At 48.2% G+C, this 20699-nt stretch overlaps 1 protein-coding gene across 8 annotated transcripts in view; it reads right to left on the bottom strand.

Moving 5' to 3' along the window:
- Positions 1–20699, bottom strand: part of EEF2K (eukaryotic elongation factor 2 kinase) — an 85699-nt gene that overhangs the window by 7240 nt on the left and 57760 nt on the right. For 3 of the 8 annotated variants that reach the window (XM_005591438.4, XM_065537279.1, XM_045382902.2), the window contains 6 exons: positions 19692–19759; positions 16863–16940; positions 15153–15215; positions 13509–13643; positions 13157–13345; positions 5939–6063 (listed from right to left, as the gene is read on the bottom strand). In XM_005591438.4, the coding sequence (XP_005591495.2) occupies positions 5939–6063; positions 13157–13345; positions 13509–13643; positions 15153–15215; positions 16863–16940; positions 19692–19759 (658 nt within the window). The remainder of the gene's footprint in view (positions 1–5938; positions 6064–13156; positions 13346–13508; positions 13644–15152; positions 15216–16862; positions 16941–19691; positions 19760–20699) is intronic. The other 5 variants (XM_045382901.2, XM_074027998.1, XM_074027997.1 and 2 more) reach the window with 3 other exon arrangements.

Raw genomic sequence — 20699 nt, 5'->3', positions numbered from 1 at the left:
AGAGACCCTGTCTCTACAAAAAACAAAACAAAACAAAAAAACAGTGACTATAGTAAAAAAAAAAATGTAATCGTATATTTTAAAATAACTAAGAGTATAAATAGTTTATACCACAATGAATAAATGCTTGAGGTGATGGATATCCCATTTACCCTGATGTGATTGTTACACATTTCACGCCCATATCAAAAGAGCTCATGTAACCCATATACACACTTACTATGTACCCACAAAAATTAAAAAATACAATAAACACACAAAAAATTAGCTGGGGGTGGTGATGGACACCTGTAGCCCCAGCTATTCCGGAGGCTGAGGTGGGAGGATTGTTTGAGCCCAGGAGTTAGAGGCTGCAGTGAGCTATGATCATGCCACTGCACTCCAGCCTGGGCAATAGAGTATGACCCTGTGTTTTAATTTAAAAAAAAAAAAAAAAAGAGCAGTCAAGTTACTTTCCTTAATTAAATCAGTATATTACAACAATTTTCCAACAGATGAAAGTAAAGGGAAGCTTAGCTAGGACACCCCTTGAGGAAGGGGCCCATTTTTATAGTTGGCACGGAGGCAGCCATGAGCTAGCATTAGCAATGGCTGAGTGCCCTAGCTAAGCTGTCCTCTGACTTGTAGAGAAGTGGATTGGGGGTGGGGTCCTCTGCAGAGGCAGCTAGAGCCATCTGCACTAACGGCAATCACCGTATGCTCTGCTGTGCCGGCCAGCTGTGATTTGCCTCCAGCACAATGCAGAACTCACCCCAGAATAGCTGAGTCTCCTCTTCCAGCTCTGCCCCTCGACCCTCAACTCCTCCTACTGCAGCCCATGTATGGCCAAACCAGCCAGGGCACACATAGGTTCCAGCCAAACCCACACACCACAGAATACACAGCAAACAGGGCGGAGGGTTCTTTTTCTTTGGATGTAATCTGTTTGAGTAATTATTTATAGTACATCAGGAAAGAGCAAATACAGTGACACAGATAAGGCCTGTGGGTCTCGTGAAACATTCCAGAAGCAATAGGTCTGATGACTTGCTGTCCCTGCCTTGCTGCCATGGTGCCCTCTGAGGCCCTGTCTGACAGGCGCTGCCCTCCAGGACGGGCTCCTGTTCTTCTGCCTTTGCACCAGGCTCACCAGCTGCCATCCATTCCCCAAACATACCCGCTCCTGCCTGCTGTGTGGCCTTTGCACCCACTGTTCCCTCACCTTGGAAGATTTCTCCTCCAACTCTTTCTGCACCTGACTCCTTGCTCTGGTTGGAACGTGTGTCCCCTCCAAAACCCATGTTGAGATTTGCTTGCCATTGTGAGGTATTAGGAGGTAGGATCTTTGAGAGGTGATTGGGCTTTGACGGTTTCGCCCTCATGAGCAGATTTCTGCCATTATGAGGAAAGTGGATTTATTCTAAAAGGGCAGGTTCAGCCCTCTTTCGCTCTCTCTTTTGTCTTTTCTTGAAATAGGGTTTCACTGCATTGCCCAGGCAGGAGTGCAGTGACACAATCGTAGCTCACTGCAGCCTCAAAGTCCTGGGCTCCAGCAATCCTCCCATTTTAACCTCCTGAGTAGCTGGGATGACAGTGGCATGTCACCATGCCTGGCTAGTTTTAAAAATTTTTTGTAGAGACACACTCTTATCAGGTTGCCCAAGCTGATCCTGAACTCCTGGACTCAAATGATTCTCCTGCCTCAGCCTCCCAAAATGCTGGGATTACAGGCATAAGCCACTGTGCTTGGCTTGCTCTCCCTCCCTTTCCTTTCCTTCTGCCATGTGATGACACAGCAAGAAGGCCCTTGCAAGATGCCGGCATATTGATATTAGACTTCCCAGGCTCCAGAACTAAGAGCCAGCAAATTTCTGTTCATGAGAAATTCCCCAGCCTCAGGTATTCTGTTACCAGCACAGAACAGGCTAAGACACTCAGCATCCCTCCAGTCTCAGCTCACATATCACCTCTTTAGAGATTCTCTCCCCAAACACTGTTTCTTACTACAACCACCAAAATCTCTAATTCTCCTTATTCACTTGTTTATCATGGTGTCCCCTGACTAGAATGTAAGCCCCATGAAAGCAGGAGACCCTTGTCTGTTTTGCTGTATTTGTCTGCTGCATTCCCAAGGTCTGGCAAACAGCATAGGCTCAATGAATGTCTGGTAAATGAAAAAATGCAAACAAGTGGCTGGCTGGCATGGTTCTCAGGAAACAACCTGGACTTTATTTTATCTTATTAAAAAATGGCCAGATATGGTGGCTCATGCCTGTGATCCCAGCACTTTGGGAGGCCTAGGTTGGAGGATCTCTTGAGCCCATGAGTTTGAGACCAGCCTGGGCAACATGGCAAAACCCCAGCTCTACAAAAAATACAAGTTAGTTGGGTATGGTGGTGCATGCCTGTGGTCCTAGCTACTCGAGAGGCTAAGGTGGGAGGATAGCCTGAGCCTGAGAGGTTGAGACTGCAGTGACCTATGATTACACCATTGCACTCTAGCCTGGGTGACAGAGCAAGACTGTGTCTCAAATAAATAAATAGATAAATAAATAAAAGTTAAATTTAAAAAATGAACCACTCGAAAATTATTGGTGACATGCTCAACAAACTTTTTATTTATTTATTTATTTATTTTTTTAAGACAGAGTTTCATGCTTGTTGCCCAGGCTGGAGTGGAATGATGTGATCTTGGCTCACTGCACCCTCCGCCTCTTGTGTTAAAGTGGTTCTCCTCCTTCAACCTCCCAAGTAGCTGAAGTAGCTGGGATTACAGGCGCCTGCCACCACCCCAGCTAATTTTGTATTTTTAGTAGAGACAGGGTTTCAGAATGTTGTTCAGGCTGGTCTCAATCTCTTGACCTTGTGATCCACCCGCCCCAGCCTCCCAAAGTGTTAGGATTACAGGCGTGAGCCACCATGCTGGGCTGGATTTTAACACTGACTAGGAGACACTAGACTAGATTATTTCTCTCCTTTCTGCTCTGACCTTCCCTGGTCTTAAAGGGCAAAGCAAAATTGGCCTGAAAACATTAAATGGGAAAGGCCTAATCACTGAGCCCCGCCCACCCCAACCCGATGCTATCCATTGGTGAGCGCACCCATCCTTCCTTGGCGTTTCCAGCATCTTCTCCTTCCCCTACTGGATGGTAACTTCTGGGGCCTGAATCCCTTAAACACAAATTTGGGCCTGCACAGAGCCCTGCCTTACCCATAGCTGGCCCTTAATTAAGGTTCTTTGCATGGGAGGGGTTGGAACTTCTTTGAATAAGGAAGAAGAATAAGGAAATGACTAGAGCAGAAGCAATAAAGAAATATTTTTGATAGATTTAACTAAATAAATATTAAAAACCAGTGCGGCCCCAAACCCAGTAAACAATGGTCATTATGTGGCATCTGTGCCCTCCCTCTATCTATGGAAGACGTATTTGGAAAAAAAAAAAAAGTCTTTTAAAGTGAAATGTGGCCAGGTACAGCGGCTCACACTTGTAATACCAGCACTTTGGGAGGCTGAGGTAGGAGGACTGCTTGAGGCCAGGAGTTTGAGACTAGCCTGGGCATCATAGCAAGCCCTTGTCTGTACAAAAAATTACAAAAATTAGCCAGGTATGGTGGCACATGCCTATGGTCCCAGCTACTCAGGAGGCTTAAGCAGGAGGATCACTTGAGCCCAGAAGGTCAAAGCTGCAGTTAGCTATGATCACACCACTGCACTCCAGCCTGGGTAACAGAGAGACCCTGTCTCAAAAATAGATAAATACATAGATAAAAAATAGGCCAGGCATGGTGGCTCACATCTGTAATCCCAGCACTTTGGGAGGCCGAGGCAGGTGGGATTACCCGAGTTCAGGAGTTTGAGACCAGCCTAGCCAACATGGTGAAACCCTGTCTCTATTAAAAATACAAAAATTAGCTGGGTATCATGGTACACATCTGTAGTCCCAGCTACTGGGGAGGCTGAGGCAGGAGAATCGCTTGAACCTGGGAGGTGGAGGTTGCAGTGAGCTGAGATCACGCCATTGCACTCCAGCCTGGGAGACAGAGAAAGACCCTGTCTCAAAAATAAAATAAAAAGGCTGGGAGCGGTGGCTCAGGTCTGTAATCCCAGCACTATGGGAGGCAGAGGCAGGTAGACCGCCTGAGGTCAGGAGTTCAAGACCAGCCTGGCCAATATGGTGAAATCCTGTCTCTTTTTAAAATATAAAAATTAGCTGGGTATGGTGGCAGGCACCTATAATATCAGCTACTTGGGAGGCTGAGGCAGGAGAATCACTCGAACCCGGGAGGTGGAGGTTGCAGTGAGGTGAGATTGCACCAGTGCATTCAAGCCTGTTCGACAGAGTGAGAGTCTGTCTCAGAAATAATAATAATACTAAAATAAAAATAAAAAATAAAGAGAAAAGTATACCAAAGGGTTAATAGCCTTAATATGTAAATAATTTTTAAAAATCAATAAAAACCTATCACCTCAAATAGAAATAAAAGGTAGACAAAGGCCAGGAAGAGAAAGCACAGATGCAAATACTCAGTGCCCAGTTCCAGGCTCCGCCCCATGCATGATGCGCTTCCCCAGTGCACTCAATGGGCACCATATGTATACACTGACATTTGACCTAATACAATCATGTCAGTCTTTTTTGTTTACCTCCCTTCCATGCCAGTAGACAGTACATCGGAGGAGGGGTGAGAAGATGTAAGTTGGCTCTGCCACTTGTTAAATATTTGACCATGGGCAAGCCCCTTTACATCTCAGAACTAGTTTAGTCACCCATAAAATAGAGCCAAAATACCTGCCCTAGTCAGGCGTGGTGGCTCACACCTGTAATCCCATTGGGAGGCTGAGGACAGAAGTTTGCTTGAGCCCACGAGTTCGAGACCAGTCTGAACAACATAATGAGACCCCATCTCCACAAAAAATTTAAAAATGTAGGTGGGTGTGGTGGTACATGCCTGTAGTCCCAGCTACTCAGGAGGCTGAGGTGGGAGGACCGCATGAGCCCAGGAGGTAGAGGTTGCAGTGAGTTATGATGGCGCCACTGTCCTCCAGCCTGGGTGACAGAGCGAGATCCTATTTCTAAAATATAATAATAAGTAGGAAAAATCAATTAAAATCACCCATAATCCTAACTAGGGATACCTACTCTGACCTGGATGCTGCATATTCTTTCAGATTTTTTTCTCAGGCAAATCATTACCTATACTGGCTACAGTGGCTGCCCCATATCACATGACTTTTATCTTTTTTTTTTTTTTTTTTTTTTGAGAGGGAGTCTTGCTCTGTCGCCCAGGCTGGAGTGCAGTGATGCGATCTTGGCTCACTGCAACCTCTGCCTCCTGGGTTCAAGCGATTCTCCTGCCTCGGCCTCCTGAGTAGCTGGGATTACAGGTGTGTGCCACCACGCCGGCTAATTTTTTTTTTTTTTGTATTTTTAGTAGATATGGGGTTTCACCATGTTGGTCAGGCTGGTCTTGAACTCCTGACCTCGTGATCCACCCACCTTGGCCTCCCAAAGCGCTAGGATTACAGGCATGAGCCACCACGCCCGGCCCTAATTTTTGTATTTTCAGTAGAGACAGGGTTTCGCCATGTTGGCAAGGCTGGTCTTGAACTCCTGACCTGAAGTGATCTGCCCGCCTTGGCCTCCCAAAGTACTGGGGTTACAGGCATGAGCCACCGTGCCCGGCCATACCATGTGCTTTATGTGCCAAGCACTGCGAGGGTTATAGTCATCATCTCATTTACCCTTCATGGGACAACCCCAGGATACAGGTGCTATAATTACTCCCAGTTTGCAATATGAAGAAACTGAGGCCAGGGAGGTAAAATAAGTTGCCCATGGTTGCTGGACTGGTCATGGAGCAGCCAAGACTGGAACCCAGGCCTGTGCTGATACCTAGGGCAAGCGCCCAGCTGCAGCCCACATTCCCACCAGCTCCTCCTGGGTGACAGCTGCAGTACCTGTCTGGGCTGAGGTTCTGGCCAGTGTCAAAAGCTCGCGCCATCAGGATCATGGACTGCCTGTCGCCAGCTTCTGCGGCCTTCAGTAAATAATCAAATCCTTTGGTTTTGTTCTCTTCTGTCTCCTATTGATACAAACCAAAGAGGGAGAAAGAAGAGTGAATGAGCTTCACACTCGAGGGCTGCCAAGATCTCACTACTCAATCTTCACCCTGTTTTTTGAGAGCTCTGGGCTGGGAGGCTATAGAAGTGAGGTAGGAGGGGGCACTTGACTCCAGAGGCTTGGCTCAGACACTGAAACAAATCAAGGACAAGCTAAAACAGGGATGGGGGTGGGGAAAGAGCTTTTCATAAGACATGCCCACCAGTGCGCCATGTCAGTTTACCATTGTCAAGGCAACACTTCAGAGTTACTGCCCGTTTCCATGGCCATGGCCCCACAACCTAGAAGCTAATCTCAGCACACGGCCTGTGGGGCAGCCCCGCTCTGCAGAAGCAGTCATAGAGCTGTACCACTGCCTAAGCTATAACACTGCCACTTTGATGAAGCTGTTTTCTTCTACATTTGGCTCACCCTTGAATTCTTTTCTGGGTGAGGCAAAAAACCCTCCTGGGCCAAGCTCCAATTTGGGGCCTGCCTGCCCTGCATCAGAAGTACACATCAGAAGTACACATCAGAGCCGGGCTGCGTGGCTCATGCCTGTAATCCCAGCACTTTGAGAGGTTGAGGCGGGTAGATCATCCGAGGTCAGCAGTTCGAGACCAGCCTGGCCAACATGGTGAAACCCTGTCTCTATTAAAAATACAAAAATTAGCCAGGCGTGCTGATGCATGCCTGTAATTTCAGCTACTCAGGAGGCTGAGGCACGAGAATTGCTTGAATCTGGGAGGCAGAGGTTGCAGTGAACCGAGATCGAGCCACTGCACTGCACTGCACTGCAGACTGGGTGACAGAGAACTCCATCTTAAAATTAAAAAACAAATGGCCGGGCGCGGTGGCTCAAGCCTGTAATCCCAGCACTTTGGGAGGCCGAGACGGGCGGATCACGAGGTCAGGAGATTGAGACCATCCTGGCTAACACGGTGAAACCCCGTCTCTACTAAAAATACAAAAAACTAGCCGGGCGAGGTGGCGGGCGCCTGTAGTCCCAGCTACTCGGGAGGCTGAGGCAGAAGAATGGCGTAAACCCAGGAGGCGGAGCTTGCAGTGAGCTGAGATCTGGCCACTGCACTCCAGCCCGGGCGACACAGCGAGACTCCATCTCAAAAAAAAAATAAAATAAAATAAAATAAAATAAAATAAAATAAAAGAAGTACACATCCGTAGTTTTTAGTATATTCACAGAACTGTATGACCATCAGTCAATTTCAGAATACTTTCACCAATCCAAAAAGAAATCTCACACTGCTTAACTGTCAATCTCCCTCTACCCCTACTCTCCTCATCCTGCTCAGCACTAGGCATCTATTAGTCTACTTTCTGTCTCTATGGATTGCCTATTCTGGATCTGGACATTTCATAATAATAGAATCGTACAATATGTGGTCCTTTGCAACTCTTTTCACTTAGCACAGTGCTTTCACAGTCCATCTGTGTTGTAGCGCGTATCAATATTTCATTCCTTTTTATGATCAAATAATAGTCCATTGTATGGATGTATCACATTTCATTTATCCATTCATCTCCTGACAGACAGTTGAGTTGTTTTCCATTTTTTGGCTATTATGAATAATGCTGCTATGAAGATTTGTGTACAAGTTTTTGTGTGAAAGTGTGTTTTTATTCTTTTGGGTTTATAGCTGTGAGTGAAACTGCTGGATCACATATAACTTACCCAGTAAAAAGTAGACAATGCTGCAAATCAGGGTTTGATTTACTATTTTTTTTATTGTAAGAAAGGGGTAGAAAACATGAACACTACAGATGAAACTGACAAGTGGGTCATGCCTGTAGCTATTCTATTGTGATGAGTGCAGGAAATTGAAGAAATATCCTTCCAGTATTTAAAACTACCGTCTGTTTCAGGAAGGAGGTCGCTCACATCAGAGGCAAATGAAGTTCCAGTTCTAACATAGGTCTTTGTTAATTTCACTTTCATCTCATTTATGTCAGAACTACACTTCTCCATCAATTGCAACCATAGGTTGGCTATGGGTACAAGAGTTTGCAAAAATCAGTGCAAGTATTGGATGAGAGTTGATGATATGAAATTTACTTTTCATTGTTATTTGTAAGCCATATACCACATATTATTTTTTCTTGTTTTTTTTCTGTTTTGTTTTGTTTTTGTTTTTTTGAGACAGGGTCTTGATTTTTGCCCAGGCTGGAGTGCAGTGGCTCCATCATGGCTCATGGAAGCCTCAAACTCTTGTGGTGTATGGTTTTTATCCTCCCGCCTCACTCTCCCGAGTAGCTGGGACTACAGGCAGGTGCCACCACACCAGGCTAATTTGTTTTTTGGGGGTGGCCTGAGATGCCACCGACCTCGGTTTGTAGGGATGGAGTTTTGCTACGTTGCCCAGGCTGGTCTGAAATTCCTGGACTCAAGCAATCCTCCTGCCTTAGCCTCCCAAAGTGCTGGGGTTACAGGTGTGAACCACCATGCCCAGCCTACCTATTCTTTAAATTAGCAAATTTTAATATATTTACATATATATGTGCACACATTTCCTTCCCACCCCCAAGAGCCAATTGTTAAATGTTCCCCAGCACACCACTGGCTGAATGAGCACAGAGATTAGAGAGAAAGGCCGGGAGTGGTGGCTCACATCTGTAATTCCAGCACTTTGAGAGGCCGAGGTGGGCAGATCACCTGAGGTCAGTAGTTTGAGACCAGCTTGGCCACATGGTGAAATCCCATCTCTACTAAAAATACAAAAATTAGCCAGGCATGGTGGCACACATCTGTAATCCCAGCTACTTGGGTGGCTAAGGCAGGAGAATTGCTTGAACCTGGGAGGCGGAGGCTGCAGTGAGCCAAGATCGTGTCACTGCACTCCAGCCTGGGTGACAGAGCGAGACTCTGTCTCAAAAAAAATAAATAAATAAATAAAAGAGAGAGAGAGATTATAGAGAGAGACAAAAAAGTGAAAAATCCTCTCTTCCAACCAAACCTCCTCCTCACCATCTAAAACATGAAACAAAAACTGCTGTAGGCGACCCCCTGCCCACATGTCAAATGATGTAATCTGACTAAACCATAAGAAATTGCCAATATTCTACCATTTATGACCTTCCAAAATAGCAGTTTCATGAGGTTCCACTCATTATGCACGAGGTCAGTCACTACAGCCATTTTTGTGATATCAAAAGAATACAGCCGACTCAAGTGTCCATCAATAGCACACAGGTATGCCTCACACATATAATAGAACATTACACAGCTGTCAAAAAGAATCGGGGAGCTGGCTGGGCATGGTGGCTTACACCTGTAATCCCAGCACTTTGGGAGGCTGAGGAAGGCAGATCACTTGAGGTCAAAAATTTGAGACCAGCCTGGCCAACATGGCGAAACCCCATGTCCACTAAAAATACAAAAATTAGGCCAGGCGTGGTGGCTCCTGCCTGTAATCCCAGCACTTTGCGAGGCAGAGGTGGGTGGATCACATGAGGTCAGAAGTTCGAAACCAGCCTAGCCAACATGGTAAAACCCCACCTCAACTAAAAAAAAATACAAAATTCAGCCAGGCGTGGTGGCAGGCACCTGTAATCCCAGCTACTTAGGGAGCCAAGGCAGGAGAATCACTTGAACCCGGGAAGCAGAGGTTGCAGTGAGCCGAGATCGCGCTATCACACTCCAGCCTGGGGGACAAGAGCGAGACTTCACGTCAAAAAAAAAAAAAAAAAAAAAAAAAACCCGGATGTGGTGGTGGGCACCTATAATCCCAGCTACTTGGGAGGTTTAGGCAGGAGAATTGCTTGAACCTGGGTGGTGGAGGTTGCAGTTAGCTGAGATTGTACCACTGCACTCCAGCCTGGGTGACAGAGCCAGATTCTGTCTCAAATTAAACAAACAAACAAACAAAAAGGATCAGAAAGCTATCTCTATACCACTGAGGTAAAATGTCCACAGGACACTGTCAAGTGAAAAACACTAGGTTCAGGAACGTGTGTGTAGGATGCTAACTTTGGAGGAAAAAGCAGGGTGAAAATAGGAGCCCATTTCATATTTGCATATGGAAACTGTGTACTGGGCTGAACAATATCCTCCCAATACTCATGTCCAAGCAGAATGTGATCTGATTTGGAAATAGGGTCCTTGAAGATATAATTAGTTACACTGGCTGGGCACTGTGGCTCATTCCTGTAACAGCACTTTGGGAGGCCGAGGCAGGTGAATCACCCGAGGCCAAGAGTTCGAGGCCAGCCTGGCCAACATGGTGAAACCCCATTTCCACTAAAAATACAAAAATTAGCCAGGTGTGGTGGCAGGTGCCTGTATTCCCAGCTACTCGGGAGACTGAGGCAGGAGAATTGCTTGAACCTGAGAAGTGGAGGTTGCAGTGGGCAGAGATCCCACCAGTGCACTCCAGCCTGGGTGACAGAGCGAGTCTCCATCTCAAAAAAGAAAAAAAAAAATTAGTTATATTAAGATGAGGTCATGCAGGATGTTAGGTAGCCCCTAAATCCTATATACTGTTGTCTTTATAAGAGCAGAAGAAACAGGGAGACAGGAACACAAGGGGAAGATGGAGACAGAGATTTCAGTGATCCAAGCCAAGGAACGCTGAAGATTGCCAGCAACCCCCAGAAGCCAGAAGAAACAAGGAAGGATTCTCCCCTCAAGCCTTCAGAGGAAGGCTTGGCTCTACTGACACCTTGATTTCTGGACTTCTAGCTTCCAAAACTGTGAGAGAACAAATTTCTGTTATTATAAGCCACTTGGTTTGTGGAATTTCTTAAGGAAATCCTAGGAATTATATATAATTAATAATGATATATAACTATCATGATAATGATAAAAGTTATCATAATAATAAAATGATAAAAGTTAATAATAATAACTCTGGAATTATATATAAGTAATAATGATGGTTACCTGTTATTCAGAGGATGAGAGGATGTGGGGAAGGTGGGAGGAAGAGTTTTCACTGTAAAGCTTTTTTTTTTTTTTTTTTTGAGATGGAGTCTCGTTCTGTTGCCCAGGCTGGAGTGCAGTGGTGTGATCTCTGTTCACTGCAACCTCTGTCTCCCAGATTCAAGTGAGTCTCCTGCCTCAGCCTCCCGAGTAGCTGGGATTACAGGCACATACCACCACACTTGGCTAATTTGTTATATTTTTGGTAGAGACAGGGTTTCACCATGTTGGGTAGACTAGTCTTGAACTCCTGACCTGAGGTGGTCCACCCACCTCCGCCTCCCGAGTACTGGGATTACAGGTTTACAGGTGTGAGCCACTGTACCCAGTCTAAGCTTTTTATATACATTTAAAAAAAAAAAAAAACTGTTTTGGTTGGGCATGGTGGCTCAGGCCTATAGTCCAAGCTACTCCAGAGGCTGAGGCAGGAGGATCACTTGAACCCAGGAGGTCAAGGCTGCAGTGAGCTACAGTCATGCCACTGCACTCCAACTTGGGCGACAGAGTGAGACTCTGTCTCTAAAATAAATAAATAGTCTGGTGTGGTGGCTCATGCCTGTAATCCTAGCATTTTGGGAGGCCAAGGTGAGCAGATCACCTGAGGTCAGGAGTTCGAGACCAGTCTGGCCAACATGGTAAAACTTTGTCTCTACTAAAAATACAAAAATTAGCTGGGTGCGGTGGCAGGCACCTATGATCCCAGCTACTCGGGAGGCTGAGGCAGGAGAATTGCTTGAACCTGGGAAGTGGAGGTTGCACTGAGCCGAGATTGTGCCACTGCACTCCAGCCTGGGCAACAAAGCAAGACTCTGTCTCAAAAAAAACAAAAATAAAACAATAAATAAATAAGTTTTTAATCACATGAATGTAATTACCAATTCAAAAAGCTAAATAAATAAAGGACTTTGGAGTATCTTTCCACCCTTGAGTCTGAGATCCATCCACCCGCTGGGCCACAGCCAAACCCGTCGAGGAGAGCTGATGCCCTGCAGCCCCATTGAGCCGAGGCCACCTGTCCATGCGCAGCTTTGGCCCACGTGATGGGGAGGATGGGAACAGATATACTGGGAGGATGTGCCCACCAAGGGCCTCTCAACTTCTCCTGGAAAATGATCACATTCCCTGGGCCTTGCCAGATCCCGTTCATTCAGTCCTTTCCTCCCTCTGCTCACGGACCAGGGACAGAAGCAGCAGCAGACCCCTACACAATTTCCCTGCACGTCCACACCCTGCTGCTTCAGCTCCGGTTCTGCCTCAGCTCCTGCACCTCTAGCTACACGGGCGCACCTTGTCCTTCACCTCTGGGCCTAAGCACATGCTGTTCCTTCTATCTGAGCTGCTCACCTCCCCCACTTGGCCTGGCTCACTCCCTTTGGGCCTTCAGGTCTAAAGCAGATATCCCCCCAACTTTTTTGTTTTTTAGAGATAGGATCTCACTCTGTTGCCCAGGCTGGAGTGCGGTAGTGCGATCTCCGCTCACTACAACCTCCGTCTCCCAGGTTCAAGAGATTCTCCCACCTCAGCCTCCCGAGTAGGTGGGATTACAGGTGCGTGCCACCCCATCCGGCTAATTTTTGTATTTTTTGGTAGAGGCGGGGTTTCAGCGTGTTGGCCAGGCTGGTCTCGATCTCCTGGCCTCATGTGATCCACCCACCTCGGCCTCCCAAAGTGCTGAGATTACAGGTGTAAGCCACCGCTCTGGCCTAAGGTAGGTATCCCTTATATCAGTTCATTCCACGAATCTGTACCGAGCATCTACTCAGTGCCAGGCCCCAGTCACTAGAGATACATGCAGAACTGATGAGCAGGAAGCCTGCACCAACCCCTCCAGGCCCCAGTTACAGCCCTTCCTCACGTGTTTCCACTGGTGTCTTCTGCTTCCCCCATCACACTATGTTGTTATTGCCAGGAAACGTGACTCACCTTCCCCTTCCTCTCCAAAGACAGAGATCGATTCTGCCAGTTTCAACTAACTTGTAGGGGCCTGCCCCCAAACCAGTGCTTGGGACATTTTTGTGGCATGTATACACCTCAGGATAGAAGGCAGGTGAATGCATGGCTTCCAGGATGGGAGGCAGGTGAACAACAGGGTGACCAAGTCCCACCCCCACCTGCAGCTGGGTCCCCGCCACCTGCTCACCTTCAGAGAGACGTCAGCTAGGATGTGATGGGGCAGCTGCGAGTACATGAGTCCCAGGCCCACGATGGCCTCCAGCTCGCCCAGGTCGGCCGCGTGCTCCAGGTGGAAGACAGCCGACTCCCGGTCCCACTCCTCGCCCTTCTCGCAGAAGCGCCCACCCTCGTGGTAGCGCACCATGGCCAGATGGACCTGCCACACAGACTACAGTGTCGGCCTGGCTGTTTGGCAGGCCGAAGCCGCACCCAAGACCGCCCAGCCAGCCTGCAGGAGGAAGTGATTAGCGGAGGAGAGGCTGGAGCCAGGGGGCTCCAGGTTAGTGCAGACAGGGCTCCAAAATGGGCATCGCCGATACCTTCCCCAAAATGGACTTCCCGATTTTCTTTTCGAGGTCCAGAGCATTAAGCCTTTGCACTTCCAGGGCCACGGCCGAAGCCCTCGGCAGGTGGAGGCGGGAGGAGTTGAGGAGATTCCACTTCTCTACACAGACCTGAAGGGAAAGAACCGGCCAGAGAAGCGAGGGGCTGGGGGTGGACGCAGCATGACAGCTGTCAGCAGCCCCTACTACACAGGAGCCTGGCTAGAGGGAGAGCGAACCCTCGTGATGTCAAAGTTTATTGGCCATATATGGCTCCAATTTTTTTTTTTTTTTTTTTTTGAGACAGAGTCTCACTCTGTCGCCCAGGCTGGAGTGCAATGGCACAATCTTGGCTCACTGCAACCTCCACCTCCCAGGTTCAAGCGATTCTTCTGCCTCAGCTTCCCGAGTAGCTGGGACGACAGGTGCACGCCACCATGCCTGGCTAATACAGTTTCAATTTTAATCATCCAAATTCCATCAGCTCATGCGTTGAAGAGCTAGTGGAACAGATTTCAGCAGCTCAAGGAAGCGTTTCCCCGTCATTTACCAATCTGGATTTGGTTGGGGGGGGGTTTGACCCTAAACCACCCCTCTTTGCCAGCTCCTCATGTAAGGCACCAGAAGACTCCCACTTCAGACCTTCCAGCAAATCCCCTTGCTTTCCTCTGCAAGTCACCACAACGACATGAGCAACATCAGCAGGGTGCTTTAGGAAATGGGTTTAAAAAACACATCATTTCTCCTGGCCAAAGATGCCCCATCCAAAGGCCCTTGCAGGATACAGCCAAGCAGCTATGTGTGTGCACGTGTGCATGCTAAACATCTTGCAATGCACAGGGCAGCCCCCTCAACAAGGAACGATTCAGCCCAAAATGCCAATAGTGCCTCACTTGAGCAACCCTGTTCCATACTTAACAGAGAAGATCCTAATCTGGCTACAAAATGCCACAGGGTAAATAATCAGTGTTCTTGGAGATGCCAGAGTCATGCCTGTGGTGGAGGTCAGGGAAGGCTCCCGGACGAAGGGCCCTGGGGTCCAGGCTTGGACAGCAGGTAGGATTTGAAGAGAGATAACAGAGGGGGATAAAGGACCTTGCAGGTAGGAGAGACTTGCCTTAGCAAAGGCTCCAAAGGTGGGCGGTTCAAAGTGTGTGAGGGAATCACTTAGAGGGGTGGGTGGGGCACAGGGCTGGTCTTTCCCAGATGTGCTGATGCTTGTTAGACATACAAGCAAGGGTAACCTAGGGAAAGTTGCTTAAGAGCCCGGTTTTCTCATACATAAAACGGGGATGAGAGTAACATTAGCCTGTCTTTCTGGGTGATTGCAAGAAGGAAATTGATTACCGCAAAGTGCCTTCATGGCAGGCACTTAAGACAGGAGCCTTAGCTGTTGCGATTTCCCCTCCAGGATGGGGCTGTCCTGTTCTTCTGTAATCCTCCCCACAAATCCCCCAGCATCCTGTCCTGCAGAGGTTCAAAGAGCATTTGCCCAGGAGATTTGCTGCTTTGCAAAATCTTCCTTTAGCACATGTGCCAGACAGATGCGCAGGCAGCAGAGAAATGAGACAGAAGAAACAGCAACAGAGACTGGAGGAGGCAGGGAAGCGGTGGTGACAAGGGTGCCTTGGGGCGCATTACCCGTCCGCAGCTGCCCAGGCTGTCTTCGTCAGACTCGTACTTCCGGTTACCGTTTGAGTGGCCCTGAACGGAGGAAGAAATTACAGTGATCCAAAGCGCAAGGCTTCTTCCCAGGAACCTCTCCTGAGAGCTGGTCCAGCCCTCCTCCCTGGAACCAGCCTGGCCCTCGCAGGTGACCCTTATCTCAGAAAATTGGCCCTATGTTCCCAGGTGACACTGGAACCCTTCTCTGCCAAGCAGAATGAATGCTGGGTCACAGGCAGGGATGACATGCTGGTGCAGCCACAGCCTCACTGTCCCCCTCCCTGTGTGAGCAGGTGGAACTGACTTGATGGCGCAGGATCCCAGCACAAAGCCACTGGGGTAACGGGCTCCCGTCCTACTGCATGTTTAGTTTATATTTTAATTTAGACATGGGCCTTGCTCTGTTGCCCAGGCAGGAGTGCAGTGGTGCAATCAAAGCTCACTGCTGCCTCAAACTCCCCAGGTTCAAGCAGTCCTCTCACAGTGCCTTCCCAAAGTGCTAGAATTGCAGGTGTGAGTCACCAGGCCCAGGTGTTTTGCGTTTTCGCGATTTTTTTTGTTTTGTTTTTGTTTTTGCTTTTTCCAGACAAAGTCTCACTCTGCGGTTCAGGCTGGAGTGCAGTGGCATGACCTTGGCTCCCTGCAACCTCCGCCTCCCAGGCTCAAGTGATTCTCATGCCTCAGCCTCCCGAGTAGCTGGGACTAGAGGAGTACACCACTGCACCCAGCTAATTTTTGAGTTGAGACGAGGTTTCACCATGTTGGCCAGGCTGCTCTCGAACTTCTGGCCTCAAGTGATCTGCCTGCCTCGGCCTCCCAAAGTGCTGGGATTACAGGCATGAGCCACCACGCCCGGCCAGCATGTTCTTTATTCACAATCATAAAGCTGAGATTAGAGGTGTCCCAGCAAGACAGGCCTTGATGTGCACGCTCCATTTCAGCACAGGGTAACGCCTCTAAATGGCAGATACTGTCTGAGGCCGCCCTCACCAGGATGCTGCTGGGAGGCTGCCCAAGGAAACTGACCTCCAAGACCCTCCTCCCCGGGGCCTCACAGGATCCTGCCAATGAGTGGGTCTAGCTATTACCCAGGATCCTCTCTGCTCAGCAGCCTCCCACTTCACCATAAGATTTGTCAGCCATCATTAGCTTTATATCTAAGCCTCCACACTCACCCCATTACTGGTCCACATGATCCTGTTTTATCTTCTCCTTTGCATTCATCTTTATCTGACATACTCTTTTATTTTATTTTATTTTTGAGACAGAGTCTCACTGTGTCACCCAGGCTGGAGTGCAGTGGCACGATCTTGGCTCACTGCAACCTCCGTCTTCTGGGTTAAAGCAATTCTCCTGCCTCAGCTTCCTGAGTAGCTGGGATTACAGGCATGCACCACCATGCCAGGCTAATTTTTGTATTGTTAGTACAGACGGGGTTTTGCCATGTTGGCCAGGCTGGTTGGTCTCGAACTCCTGATGTCAGGTGATCCACCCACCTTGGCCTCCCAAAGTGTTGGGATTACAGCCATGAGCCACCTTGCCCAGCCTGAAATACTCTTTATTAATTTACTTGTTATCTTCTCAGGACCTACTCATATTTCCCCTTCAGGAAGGGGAGTTTTCATTTTCCTGGAGGATAAATGAGGCAACAGGTGACACCGGTCTCATTTCCTGGGGGTTCCTTACATGTTCTCGGGGCTCAGGGTCATCCAGCTCACCCCGCTTCTCACTGGGGTATCCACTGTCCCCACTATTCTCAGAGTCCTGTGGAGAGAAGATGGCTTTAGGGTCCTAGTGGTCCCCTGAGTGCCTGGCAATGGTTACAACATCTGGACACCCCAACCGTTGGCTTTCTCCCCTCTGTCCCATTACCTAACACCCTGCTCCTGCTGTCCCTTGCCGACTGGGTGACAAGGGAGCAGTATAAGGTAACAGTAAGGACCTTGGGATCTACAGTCAGATGACCTGGGCTCAAATCCTGGCTTTCTTTCTTGCCAGCTGAGACCTTGGGTCGTTGTTTTAACTTCTCTGAGCATCAATGTCTTTAGTTATGGGATTCATTATAGTCCCTACATCAAAGGGCTGTGTGGATGAAACGCATTGTTACATTCTGAGAGTGTGGATCACAGGAAGTGCTTTAGTGAGTGACTCACCCATTTCACAGGCAGAAAAACAAAGGCTATGACCCACGGACAAAAATATAGCATTGGGAACAATATTTACCTCAACCAAAACCACACAGGTCACCTGTGCATATTTATTTATTTTTTTGAGATGGAGTCTCGCTCCGTCACCTAGCCTGGAGTGCAGTGGCACTATCTCAGCTCACTGCAACTTCCACTTCTTGGGTTCAAGTGATTGTCCTGTCTTAACCACCTGAGTAGCTGGGACTACAGGCGTCTGCCACCACGCCCGGCTAATTTTCATAGTTTTAGTACAGACGGGGATTCACCATATTGGCCAGGCTGGTCTCGAACTCCTGAACTTGTGATCCGCCTGCCTTGGCCTCCCAAAGTACTGGGATTACAGGCGTGAGCCACCACGCCTGGCCCACTTGGGCAATTTTTTTTTTTATTTTTTTGAGATGGAGTCTCGCTCTGTCGCCCAGGCTGGAGTGCAGTAGAGTGATCTTGGCTCACTGCAACCTCCACCTCCTGGGTTCACGCCATTCTTCTGCCTCAGCCTCCAGAGTAGCTGGGACTACAGGTGCCCGCCACCACACCCGGCTAACTTTTTATATTTTTAGTAGAGACGGGGTTTCAGGGTTTCATTGTGTTAGCCAGGATGGTCTCCATCTCCTGACCTCATGATCCGCCCGCCTCGGCCTCCCAAAGTGCTGGGCATATTTTTTATTCTCCCAGGTCTGAGTTCTGTTCTGAAAGGGAATCTGGTATACTTTAGAATCTCTAAAACTTCAGCCATGTACCTACCAACACTGAATTATAGCCCTCTCTGCATGTCACCTGCACGATTAGTAACAGAATATTTTTATTTCCTTCTTTATTCTTATAAGAAGTTTTTCTTTTGTGTGTGGTGGGGAGTGGGGAGTGGGGCAGGGTCTCACTCTGTTGCCCAGGCTGGAGTGCAGTGGTGGGATCTCGGCTCATTGCAACCTCCACCTCCCAGGTTCAAGCAATTCTCTTGCCTCAGCCTCCCAAGTAGCTGGGATTACAGGCACATGCCACCATGCCTGGCTAATTTTTATATTTTTTTGTAGAGATGAGGTTTCATCATGTTGGCCAGGCTGGTCTCAAACTCCTAGCCTCAAGTGATCTGCCCGCCTCAGCCTCCCATAGTGCTGGGATTACAGGTATGAGCCACCGCACCCAGCTTCTACTAAGAAGTATTTCTTTTTTTTTGAGACTGAGTCTCGCTCTGTTGCCCAGGTTGGAGTGCAGTGGTGCGATCTCTGCTCATGGCAACCTCCGCCTCCTGGTTTCAAGAAATTCTCCTGCCTCAGCCTCCTGAGTAGCTGGGATTACAGGCGCCTGCCTGTAGTACCCGGTTAATTTTTGTATTTTTAGTAGAGACAGGGTTTTGTCATATTGGTCAGGTTGGTCTTCAAATTCCTGTCTCAAGTGATCCACCCGCCTCGGCCTCCCAAAGTGCTGGGATTACAGGCGTGAGCCACTGTGCTCAGCCTCTACTAAAAAGTATTTTTTTTTTTAAGACAAGATCTCACTCTGTCACCCAGGCTGGAGTGCAGTGGTGTGATGATGGCTTACTGCAGCCTCTGCCTCCCAGGTTCAAGAGATCCTCCTACCTCAGCCTCCTGAGTAGCTGGGACTACAGGTAAGTGCCACCATGCCTGGCTAATTTTTGTATTTTTTTGTAGAGATGGGGGTCTTGTCATATTGCCCAGGCTAGTTTCAAACTCTTGGGCTCAAGTGATCTGCCCACCTTGGTCTCCCAACCTACTGGGATTATAGGCATGAGCTACCATGCCTGGCCAATTTTACTAAGAAATATTTCAAACACACACACAAGCATAGAGAGTATTATAATTTGCCATAATATACATTTGTGAGAATGCAAATAAGATGCCTTCAGTTTCTTACCACCAAGTCAACCCAAAGCTGCAGGAAATGTTCTGTTTATCTAACGGGAGAGCTAGGTGTGAAGAGCTAGAACACGTGACTTACTGTGCTATGTGTTACACAGCTAAGATCCAGTATGGGGGCTCTATAGGACAACCAACACATGTGGGGTCAAACCAAACCTGGGGCTGAGCCTGGCATTTACTACAAGATTGCATTGTTGCTGACTGGGAGTCCCTCTTCCCTAACCATCTCTGGGAACTGCAAGGGACCCACCTTTTCTCAGAGGAAAGCTCAGCCTTGGGCCGGAGGCTGACATTCATCTGCATCCTCCCTAATTCCCCCATCCTATGCCTTCCTGGCAGTGCCTGGGCTGGGCTGCCCACCTCCAAAGCTGAAGATTCACACTGGGAGTGAATCCACTTCTCCTACCCCTGCCGGGGTCTGAAGCCTGCAGCCTCCCTCCCTTCACACTCACCCGGTGGTTGTCTAGATGATCATGGTCTCTGGATGCCATGTTATCGAGGTCACTGAACACTGGCCAATCTGGGCAAGGAGAAACAGACATCACGTCCTGGTTCCACTACTGGAACATGCATTAAGACCAACCCATGGCCTAGGGCAGCCCATACCTGCCACCAAGCCATTTTTTTTTTAAGCTTTAAAGAAAGGCACAAAAAAGGAGAATGTTATCAGCACCTGGAGGTTAAAGTTCTTCCTTGAGAACTTATTCTAAGTCTACTGTTTGCCAGCTGCGTGATTCTGGCCAAGTGGTGCCACCTATGTGTGTCCTCAGGGTTGTCACAATGCAATTATCCTTGTAATGTGTTTTTCAGCATATGTGCCTGGCCACCACTTGGTCCTCAGTAAGATGCAGTTGTGAAGGAAGAAAAGACATTTGAATATTTGGGGCTCAAGAAGTGGGCCTCAGACAGCTTCAAAACCAACCATCTCCAGCTGGGGGTGGTGCCTTATGCCTGTAATCCCAGAACTTTGGGAGGCCGAGGCAGGTGGATCACCTGAGGTCAGGAGTTTGAGACCAATCCGGCCAACATAGTGAAACCCCATCTCTACTAAAAATACAAAAATTAGCTGGGTGTGGTGGCACACCTGTAGTCCCAGCTACTCGGGAGGCTGAGGCAGGAGAATCGTTCAAACTCAGGAGGTGGAGGTTGCAGTGAGCCAAGATCATGCCACCACATTCCAGCCTGGGTGACAGAGCGACACTCTGTCTCAAAAACAAAAAACAAAAACAAAAAAACACCAACCATCTCCTGGGGGTTCCCTATCTCTGTCTCCTGTCCTCTACAGCCAAATCTGTCTGCCTGTTTTTATAACAGGCACTGTTTGTAAGAACAGTGTTTACATTTTTAAATGGATGACAAAAATTAAATTTCACCATCTATAGAGTTTTACCGCAACACAGCCACGTCCACCCATTTAAGTATTTTTTATGGTAGCTTTCATGCTCCAAATACAGAGACTG

The sequence above is a fragment of the Macaca fascicularis genome, chromosome 20 (assembly GCF_037993035.2).
Source record: "Macaca fascicularis isolate 582-1 chromosome 20, T2T-MFA8v1.1".
NCBI classification, from domain to species: domain Eukaryota; kingdom Metazoa; phylum Chordata; class Mammalia; order Primates; family Cercopithecidae; genus Macaca; species Macaca fascicularis.
Note: the sequence above shows the minus strand (reverse complement) of the source record. Positions and strands in the feature narration are given on the sequence as shown.